The sequence below is a fragment of the Phyllostomus discolor genome, chromosome 4 (assembly GCF_004126475.2).
Source record: "Phyllostomus discolor isolate MPI-MPIP mPhyDis1 chromosome 4, mPhyDis1.pri.v3, whole genome shotgun sequence".
Taxonomy (NCBI): Eukaryota; Metazoa; Chordata; class Mammalia; order Chiroptera; family Phyllostomidae; genus Phyllostomus; species Phyllostomus discolor.
The window spans coordinates 39598180-39609557 of NC_040906.2; the positions used below are offsets into that span (position 1 = coordinate 39598180).

The 11378-nt window shown below is 41.5% G+C and overlaps 1 protein-coding gene across 1 annotated transcript in view; it reads right to left on the bottom strand.

Annotated features, from left to right (window-relative positions):
• The window catches only part of LOC114494602 (protein FAM171B), a 63890-nt gene extending 57220 nt beyond the window's left edge, over window positions 1-6670 (bottom strand). The window contains 1 exon segment of the mRNA XM_028509844.2: window positions 6281-6670. Within this exon segment, the coding sequence (XP_028365645.1) occupies window positions 6281-6497 (217 nt within the window). The 5' untranslated portion in view covers window positions 6498-6670.
• Window positions 6671-11378: the final 4708 nt, after the last annotated feature.

The following is an 11378-nucleotide window of genomic DNA, read 5'->3' on the forward strand; positions in this document are numbered from 1 at the left end:
TTTTAAGTCTTAATTTCTACACAAAACATAGAACCTCCTGGAAGGTTTAACAGGCATCATCAACTTGAGGTTTCAGACTTGTAATACATCACTGAAGCATTTTACAGTCTCGGTTCACTAGGTCATCGAGGTGGATTTGACATGTTAGTAGCGATTACCATTTCCTTGACACCCTCAACCCTGCATGAAATGGCACTCAGAATCACTCCCTCATTTCAGGCCCAGTCCACTGGCCTTGATGTTCACAGGCACCACCACCCTGTATTTAAGAACACTGCCTAGTCCTGATGGCACACAGTCATGAAAGGAAAAGAACTTATGCACAGGATCTGATATGTTTTGTACATAAAGACTGTGCTCACACAAAAGGCCAACTAAAGACACATCCCCAAACAGAATCTTCAAAGCAAACAGAAGCTATTTTCTTAAGCTTATGTTGTATTTCATTAGAACACATAGCTTTTTCATAGTTTTAGAATTTTCCAAGTAAATACACCGAAGCACACTTTTTACCAATAACAGATAGAAAATATTATATCCATTTCCTAGCTAAAGCAATTTGGACAAAAGGAGATTTTAAAACACATTACACTAAGCCAAGTGAATGAATGACCACAATATTGCAGCTAACCTAGTCAGGCAGAACATTGAAAGACAATCAAGTTCAATATTTGTACACTTTGGGGGAAGAGTTTTGTTTCAGAAAAACATTTGGTAGTTTCTGTTCAGTCACATTAAGAACATGGAGAAACTACTACTAAAACAAACTGGACTGAAATTCAACACAATGGCATGTGTTTTTCAACTTGTAATTGACACAAAGAAATAGCTCCCTTCGGTTATTAAAATCCTGGAAAGAAATCATAATTACCCTATCTGGGAATATGGCCTTTAAAGCATGTGTACTTTAGATAGAACAATTGATTTCTAATTCCACTTTTCCTGATTTTCAAATTCCTTGACCAAAACAAAACAAAAACAAACAAATGCTCTCATGGATGGGAGAATTCAATCAGGTTTGTTTAAATCAAGTTATTTGAATTCAATTAAAAATATGTAGTGATAATCTACATCAAATTTCATTATTTTAAATTCAGTTTCACTAAGTGAGGTAGGTTTCACCTATAAAGAATAGGAAAAATAATTTTTTAACCTCAAATGTGTACCACTTGGCCCAGCAATTCCACTTCAAAAAGCAACTCCAATTGCACTCAGGAACACATGGCCACATGAAGATCTGTACAAGAATAGAGCAGCTCCATTTGCAATACCTAAACCTGGAAGCAACCCAAATATCCATCAACAGAAGTGATACACCAAACAGCAGTAATTCATATAATGAAATATTACTCAGCAGTAGAAAGGACTAAACTACTACACACACAACAACCTATGGAAATTAGACTGAGCTACAGAAGGTAGACAAAAAATAGTACATGCTATATGATTTCATTTCATAAAGTAGAAAATTCAAATTAATCTATTATGAAAATATCAGATAGTTGTCTCTAGGTAAGAGGCAAGAATTGCCTGGGAAGAGGTCATGAGGGAACTTTCTAACAGGATGTAAATGTTCTGTGTCTTGATAGGGGTGATGCTTACATGTTTATATCCATTTGTCAAAACAGTACAGTGAAGGTGTGCACATTTCAATGTATTTTTTCCTCAAAGAAAAAAACCTGCAGAGTGGAAATGAGTGGAGGTGTGGATAAAAAAAATTACAGCAGAATTTAATCTGTGTTAAAGCTGAGTGATGGGTATGGCTTTTAAAATACTATTTTATTTATTTTCTATATATTTGACATTTTCCAAAATGAAAAGTTTAAAAATATACATCGGTGAAATGCACAATCAATAATTTTTATACCATAAAAAAATATACCTCTCTAAAACTTTCTCTGTCTGCAGAGGGCATTTACTGAAATCCACGGAGACCTCTTTGTGCCTGTGCTTCACAAGGAGAATTTGAAATGGAGCTCATTATTTCTCCCGTGCCCCTTGCTCCCCACCCCCACACGCCTCCCATCTAATGGGCCAGCAGAGTGAATATGAGCTGCTTGTCTCAGCTACCACCAGCTCCCAAATTAATTCTTCCCTGGCCCCTCAAATATTTATTTCTAACAAATACTGTTACCAACAGAGAATTCAGAGCTACTGCATATGCTTGAGAAAACACATGATTTCATAAATCTCAACCTTATCTTTATTCTCACTACTCTCTAAAAATGGTGTGTTATAAGTTAATGAGAAAAATAAGAATTTACTGCTTTTAGATCCAGGTTTTAAATCTCATAATCAAAAATAAAATAAAATCTCATATTTAATTTTTTAACTTCATGTTCTTATTTCTCAGCAGTCAGAGAGACATAAGTTTTCAGTATAATAAAATCCAGAGATGACTAACCATGGTCAATGGTTGGTTTCTCTACTATAGACTGATATGCTCAGCATATAACAGTAACTGCATGTCTTATTAGTTTTCCAGATTTTGCCTGAGGAAAGTCCTTTAGTTTTTCACATAACATGTCCAAAGAATCAGAAACACCATGCAGAGGCAAAGAATAAACTCCAGCACAATCACAGCTATTTAAAGATATGTTAACACCCTCCTCGGTCATAAGAGGATTAGATGTACACATGGGTACAGAAGCTTCTTGAGAGAACCCAGTAATAGGACTCAGGTATTGGTATCAACCAGTTCTTGACAGTCAGCATAAGATAAACACTCAAATTAGCTAATATTAAAAATCCAAAATGTATATATTTTATAACCTCTACTTACAAATATTTCTACCTAACATTTTTTTATTTTGTATATATCCCCTGCTAAGTTCCAGTGAAGAATTTCACAAGATGTTACCTCAAAGATTCAGTGAAAGTTATTTTTGTTTGTTTGTTCATTCATTCATTCATTCATTCAACAAACCTCTGCTTGCCTATGCATACCAGTACTCTTCTAGGTATTAGAAACACATACTAGCCCTGGCTGGTGTAGTTCAGCGGACTGAGCGTGGGCCTGCGAAGCAAAGGGTCTATTCCCAGTCAGGGCGCATGCCTGAGTTGTGGATCAGGTCCCCAGTGCGAGGCACACAGGAGGCAACCACACATTGATGTTTCATTTCCTCTTTCTCCTTCCCTTCCCCTCTCTCTAAAAATAAATAAATAAAATCTTCAAAAAGAAAAAAAAAACACATAATAACTGAATATAATAATAACTGAAGATAACAGTGAACAAAACTATGCTTACATTCTAGTAAGGGGAGGCAGGCTTCCAAGAAGGGCCGAGGACTGAGGACCCTGAGTGCCATGGGGGAGAATCATTATGAAAGGGCACACAGATGACTAACTTCACATAGCTAGTCAGGAAAGCCTTCCTTGTTATAGTGACACCTGAGCAAACCTGAAGGCTGTAAAGTTCCAGAATTCAAGGCAGAGAAAATGGCCAGTGCAAAGGCCCCATGCCAGAGACCACTTGCAAAGGCAGAAAAATGAAGCCAGTGTGGCTACCACACACAGAGGGAGGGAGGGAGGGAGAAGCTGTGGGGGATGGGAAGGGAAGGGGCAGGCAGGGGATATGGGCATCTAGTGTGAGCAAGATGAAAGCCACTATAGGACTGTGAGCAGAAATGATCCAAATGTTTTAAAAAGATCATTCTGTGTGAGAAGAATAGACAGTAGAGGAACAAAGGCTAACACAGGAAGACCAGTTCAATTTAGAGATCACAGTGCCCTCAGAGGAATATTTTCACTTCATTTGTTTGTAGGTCTTGTTTCATTATACCACTTGGTACTCCAGTAATTAAAATAGCAATCAGCTGAGTGTTCTCTTGTTTGCCACTGGCTTGGGAGCTAGAGTTTTTGAGAGAAAGCAAAAGTCATTATATGTTACTTTTCAGGCTCTAGGCTGATCTTTTGGATTGTGGTTCCTTTATCCAATGTAATCTAATAGGTAAATAGAACAAAAACTGCTAGTTTCCCAAACATTCACCATTTCCAAAAATATTCCCTCATAAATAAATATTTTAATGTGCACACTATTTAGAAAAGATTTCATATTATTGCAGTTATTCAAAACCCTCATCACACATATCTATACTGTAGTAGTCAAAACCACTTAACTAACATTCCTGAAACATAAATCAAAATAAAAATATAATGCAAACCATAAAATCCATCAACATTCTTTGGCTTTTCTCCTGGTTAATTAATGAAATCCCTGTCATAATGAAGACAGGCTCTCAGTCACTCTCCTACCAGTAATCTCCTGAAGTTTGGCAAATACTAAAGCAGTTTTGCCCCAACCATGCTGTTAGCAGTTTCAGTTCTAAAATCCTGGGTAGATGGGCACAGCCACTGTGGAAAGCGGTATGGAGTTTCCTCAAAAAAATAAAAATGAAACTGTCATATGACCCTGCAATTCCACTTCTGGGAATATATCCAAAGAAAATTGAAACACTAATTTGAAAGAGTATATGAATCGATATGTTCATTACAGAGTTACCTACAATAGCCAAGATTTGGAAGCAGTCCAAGTGCCCATCAGTAGATGAGCGGATAAAAAAAGCTGTGGTACATGTACACCGTGGAATGCTACTTGGCCATAAAGAGGAAGGAAATCTTACCCTTTGCAACAGCATGGATGGACCTGGAGATTATTGGACTAAGTCAAAAAGACCAGTCAGAGAAAGACAAGTACCATATGATTTCATTTATTTGTGGAATCTAATGAGCAACATAAATTAACAAGCAAATAAAAATAGGCCCACAGGTACAGAAAACAGACTGACAACTGTCAGAGGAAGGGGGTTTGGGGATTCTGGGTGAAAAAGAAGGAATTATACAAAAAAAAATCCTGATAGACACAAAACCACAATTTGGTGACTACCTGAGGGAAAGTGGGTGTGGGAGGGATGAGGCTAAAGGGGGGATAAATGGTGATGGAAGCAGGCTTGACTTAGGCTGCTGAACACACAATATACTGATGATGTATATTATAGAACTGCACACCTGAAAACTATATAGTTTTATTAACCAATGTCATCCTAATAATTCAGTTAAAAATAAATTTTAAAAAAACCACCTAGGTAGGAAAACCACCACACACTACATACTTTTCGAGACTTGGAACCGCACTTGAATGGTAATTTAAGAAGGTGTCAGAAACACATGCTTTCCTGCACACTTTGGTGATTTCATTCTTCGCTCAGAGCACGATAATAAATTAAATCATCCTGGCTGTGTCATGAATCACAGCTGGCATGCCTGAATATTGCTCTTTGATGATGACCAAGCAGTGTAAAATATGATGCTGATTCCACTCTTTAAAATCTCATTTTCAGCATCCTGTATGTTACTAGTCAGAATTTTCAAATAAAAACAAATGTAATGTAGAGTTTTTGCTCCCCAAATACCAGGCAGTAGGGGAAGGAACTGGGGTGGGGGTGGAGAGAGACTTTTTAAATGGATAATCCAGCTATTTGCTTAGCGTGGGGATTTAATGGGGTAGAATGAAGCAGGAACTGAGGGACCTTTACAACCACCTATACTATAGCCTATTTCCTCACCCTCACTGAACAGTGTCAAGAATTTGCCTCATTAAGTTCCACTAACAAGTAAGGAGATCCCCCCTCTGGGGGCAGGCTTTGCTGTACTAACCTCACTACAGACTTCATCTTATCTGTCCCCCTCTCCCATTAAAAACTCCCATTTCATTTTGGCTTTTTACATCTTATACTGAAGGCATTCTTGCAAACTGCCTTAAACCCTTTCTGGGATAAGAAGAGAGAGAAATAAATCAAGATTTATTCTCCACGTCTAAATTTAAATATAGCAGATAGGCGGAGCGAGATGGTGAAAAAGGGGTATTGGGTGTTTATTACAAAATTTTTCAGTCTCTAGGAGAGAAAAAGGTAAGAACAGAATATTAAAGGGGTTTGAGAGCTGTGAGTGATTGTGTGTGCGTGTGTGTGTGCGTACAGTCAGGGCAGAGGGAGGAATTAAGAAGAGAGGGAGAAAAAGAGATCAATGGACGCAGTCGCTCACCCCCACCACTTTCGCCCCCTCCCCACCCCACTGCAGAGCTCTTTGCTTCCCAGAAAGCTCTTCAGCCACTGGGCAGATTCTCGAAACCAAAGCAGAGCCCTAGTCCTGGGCAGGGAGATTGGGATGGGTAGGGAGAGGCAATGGGAAGCTATCCGGTCCGGAGGGGCGAGGTAGCCGGCCACGCCAGAGGAGCTCCCCCGCGGAGAGGGAAAGGCAAGGCCGGGCTGCCGGGACCCACCTGGAACAGAGACGGTGGAGGATGCCCCAGGCACCTCTGGCCTCTCCTCCTCAGTCTCCTCCCGCTGCCGTTGCTGCTGCTGCTGCTGTTGGATGAGGCTGAGATCCGAGCGGCTGAGCTCAGCCCTGGCAGCGGCGTGGACCAGCCGCGCCTTCAGCAGCACAGCTGCCAGGCCAAGGAGCAGGGTGCACGGGACGCGCCGGCTGAGCCTCGCCATGGCCGAGAGCCAGAGGGCCGCGGCGGCATATTGCGGGGCTCCCGGCGGCGACAGGCGCCAGGGTTGCGGGCTGCGGCAGCGCCCGCCCGCTCGCTCCACCTCGCGTCGTCTGCCTAGCACACCCGCACCCGCAGGAGGAGGAGGCTAGGAGGCGGCGGGGAGGCAGGGGAAGGAGGAGGGGGAGTTAGCATCCTCGCGCACGTGATCCGTGGGGCGGAGCGGGCGAGTCCAGAACCTTGGGCCCCTTTCCGCTGTCACCTGCGGCCCTTCTGCTCTGGGGAGGTGACGCTCTCCGTGCGGTGCTGGGGCGCTGTGCGGGGAGCAGGGAGGGTGGGGAGGGGCCTCCGAGAGTAAAAGAGAAAGGAGAACTTTTCTGGAGGCTGTTAGGCCATCATATCCTCCAGCCCTTACTGAGCCCGAGAAATTTTGCAGAAAATGGAATAAAATTACCCCCATCTCATCCCAAAGAAGAGGAATATGTTGTACATTGATTTCCCTCCTACAAATCTTAACGCCGCAACAGCGGATAGAAAAGCCAGGGTCTTTTAACCGTAGGCTTTCCTGCCTCTCAGCCACTACTGATTAGAAAGTAAACTAGCTCTCCAAATTTTTACTCAAGCTCCAATTTTTGCTCAAATGGGACTTTTTCTATATAAAATATTCTTAATTACATTTTGTCTAGTTGTAGCTGACACTTTTCATTTGTTCGAAAAGTATTTTACTAAATGAGTACTAGGTGCTTACCACGTGCCAGCATTTGGTCAGGTGTTTGGAATAAGCAAGGTACAACCCTTGTATTCTAGGAGCTTACTACCAGTTAGGGCAGTGGAACATGAAAGCAAACTGCAAACCAGTGCGGTGGTTGCCGCTGGAGAAATACTACAATGTGCAGAGATAGCAACGAATTGGAAGAAATTGACTATGTGGTATACGGAAGGGGCTGTGAAATACTGTGGGATGTAGGGTTTAAAAAAGAATGCGCTCCACACAAAGACGGGAGTAAGCAGGTCTACTAAGAAGGGCTGTGTGTGTGTGTGTGTGTGTGTGTGTGGTCTGCATGCATGCAAAGCCCAGAGGGGCTTAGGAAACAGTGAGCAATGATTGTGACAGAGTGGCTGTTTTCTATTGAAAAAGGAGAGTGGAGATCAGGTCATTAAAAAATAATAGCAAACACTTCTGTAGCAATTACTGCATGCCAGGCGCCATTCAAGCACTTTATATATGTTAACTCTTGTAATAATCTTGGGTGCTATGTAAGGAAATTGAAATTTACACTGCAAGTGATTATGAGGTAGTGAAAGAAATTAATCAGGGAAGGGAATTGCTACTAGTATGCATTTTAGAAGGATCACTTTCCTATCAGTACAGAGGATAGATTATAGAAGAATACTTTGGAAAAGGTCAGTTTAGAGGTGTTTGTAAAAACCCATGAGGAGATGCCAAAGGCTTGTGAGACTGGGAAGGAGAAGAAAGAAGAGGGAAGTTCAGTATTTAGGGCTAGAATCAACAGAGATCTTTGATTGTTTGGGCTGGTAAGAGAGGAAAAAGATGGGTATGTCTGGTATGACACCCAAATTGCCAGATTGAGATCCTGAGTGGCTGTTTATGACATTATCAAGACTAAGTGGTAATACAGACTGCAGAATAAGTGATAAACCACACCTTGTTCATTTGTAATCTCTGCATTTAGAGCACCCATGTGACCATATTGCATAATGGCATTGTGATCTGTGACATCACAGCATCATTTACATAGTTGATTCAGTTGATTTGACTGAAGGGACAGGCCTTTCTATCCTCACCATTCTTATGTGTTCCTCATGATGTTTCCACCTTGCTGGAAAAGAACCAGCTTCTCAGTAGTAGGAAATTATTCTTTATCAAGGATATGGAAATAGTGTTTATATAACCATAAAGTACAATAATAATAATAGTAGTAATAATAATAATCGGCTTTTTAGGTACATTAGTTCATTGTATCCTCAGAGCAATCAAATAAATTGCTTCATTATCTTAATTAGCAAATAGAGACACTGAAGATCAGAGAGGCTACTGATTCACCCAAGAATACACTACTTATGTGTAATTTTACCCTTCTACCCAATTTGAAAGTTTCACAATAGCTTGTATTGCTCTTTAAAAATGATTTTTATACCCAGTAAACTATGTGGGCAGAGTTATTTGGAAAACAAATGCAGAGTGAGGCCCTTACACACACTGAGCCGGGCGCCGTCAGGGCTGTGCCTCACCTGTGTGAGCGGGGGGGGGGGGGGGGGGGGGGGCTGAATGCAGAAAGCCTTCATTAGTCCCATCAAGCTGCTTTTGTTTCATTTTCTTCCAATTTACCCCTACTGCTGGAGAGAAGAAAGGAAAAAAATGGAAATGGTTCCAGAAACCTGACTGGCAGATCAAGAGGAGAGGAATGCCGCCAGGGTTTCTGTCATCCTGCTGCACGGTGGCCAAGTCATTGCTAATGTGTCAGCAGCTGACCTTCTGGAGGCAAGCCACTGATTCTATGGCCCCCAGAAGAGGGTGGACAGCAAATCCTTCAATATCATGGACTGTTGAAAGAGAATTTTGTCAGTCGAGATGGATTTTAGGTAGTTTTTAAATGCTCCATTGCTCATATAGCTTATGCTTAATTTCTGTGCAATAGACAAAAGCCATATTATCTGATGAAATCAGGCCTAGTAATAGGTGAATCAAAAAAGTTGGTAAATAGACATAAAAGTCAATATATCTTATATATTTCCCAACACCCTTAGCTTTGATTATATGCCCCCTTTAAGAGCTTGCATGACATCTCCTATTTCCCCTTAGTACTCTATTTAAAATGGGTATTTACTTGCCTATATCCTCACTAGTGTAGGTTCCCCAAGAGCCAGAGCCATCATGTTCACAGCTGTGTCCCCAGCTCCGCCTACATCTAGCACTGTTTAATGGGTTGGTGAAATCAGTAAGTCAACTTTAAGAGGAAGAACTGTTGGTTCTGGAGGAGGCCCCTGGAGGAGGGCCCTGGAATCAGTGTTCTGGTGTCCACCACTCACACCACTCACAGCCGAGTGACTTATCTAAGACGCTAGAACTCAGTTTTTTAAAAGATTTTACTTATTTTTAGAGTGAGGAAGGGAGAGAGAATGAGCCCCCTACTAGGGACCTGCCTGCCACAGGCATGTGCCCTGACCAGGAATCAAACTGGCAACCCTTCAGTTCACGAGCCAGTGCTCAATCCACTGAGCCACACCAGCCGGGGCTCCAGGCCTGTTTTTTTCAACTGGATAGTGGGAGAAACTGAAGCACCGAAAGGAGGTAACAAAATGAAATAATGTGAAATACTTAAGAGTTCCTTGCTATGGAAACTGTTTGGTAAATGTCAGCTGGACTTCCTTTTGGTAATGTTATCTATGGTTATTGTTTTTACTTACATATATTTTATAATGTATATAAAATTTCATGTCACATGGAGTCCATTCTCATTCTTCTTGGTAATTATGCTCTATAGAGTCAATGTGCACACTAAATTAGCGAATGCTGAGCTGTTGCTCCCAGGAAGAATAGTTAGGTTCCTCTGGTCACAACATTTTCATCAACCCTTCAATACATAACCTTGCTGTACATATGTTTCTGTTTAAAGACACCTTATTTATTATATGTTCTTGGTTCATTAACACTGAGCTCACAGCCAACAGCACTGCAACTCATGACTGAAAGAAGCTTATCCAGCACATGTTTTTTCTGGAAGGCACACGACTGCCTTCCTTAGGAACACTAGACAGCACTTCAGCACTACAAAATTAGGGGTAATTTTAACAACAAAATCACCAATGGAAAGTACAAAACTGGAAAAGAACTGTCATTAAATAGACCATAAGAAGGACACTTGCATCTACAGTGACAGCTGAAAGGAAGAGCTTCACCTTGTTTGAACTCAGCTGGGGATGTGCATGTCGGCAGCGCAAATTTTTCACTGCTCTGCATATTTCAGGAATAACTGTGAAAGTACTGATTTGGGGGTTTCAAATATATTTTAGCAAATAGGCAAATTCAGAAATATGGAATCAGGGGTAATGAGGCTCAACTTCATGTATGTGTATATATACATGTGTGATATATATGGTAAGAAAAATTGGATACAATCTTTTGGTATAGGTAGGAAAGATTGGATAAAATAATATAGAGAAGCCAAATAATTCTGGGAAAAAATATAAATGTTATCAAAAAGTAAGAAAGAATCTACCCCTGCAGTTTCGGCACCAGGCCTGCCTCAGTGCCAGGCTGGCTCCACACTCCCCCCACCCCCAAAGGCCCCAGGCTAGCACCTTTGGGCCCAGTCGTCAGGGCAACCCCCGTGGTCCCAAACTTCAGGCCTGCCCCTGAGCAGAAACCACCCCTCTGGCTTTAGGCTCCTGGCCCTCCCCAGCACCAGACCAGCACCCACAGATCCAGACTCCAGGGAACCCAGGGTCAAGGACTGCCTCCATGGACTCAGGGTCCAGGCCATCCCCCACCATCAACACTGGCAAATCAATCAATGGGATATACCACATTAACAAAATAAACGATAAAAATCATATGAACATCTCAAGAAATGTTGAAAAAAACATTTGACAAAATTCAACATCCTTTAATGATTAAAAAAAACACGTCTCAACAAGTTAGGTATGAAAGAGATGTATCTCAACAGAATAAAGGCCAAATATGGCAAATGCACAACATCGTACTCAATGGTGAAAGCTGAAAGCATTTCTTCTAAGATCAGAAACAAGACAACGATGCCCACTCCCACCACCTCCCTTAAATATAGTACTGGAGTCCCAGCCAAAGCAATTAGGAAAGAGAGGAGGAGGAGGAGGAAGGGGGCAAGGGGGTGGCGAGAGAAAG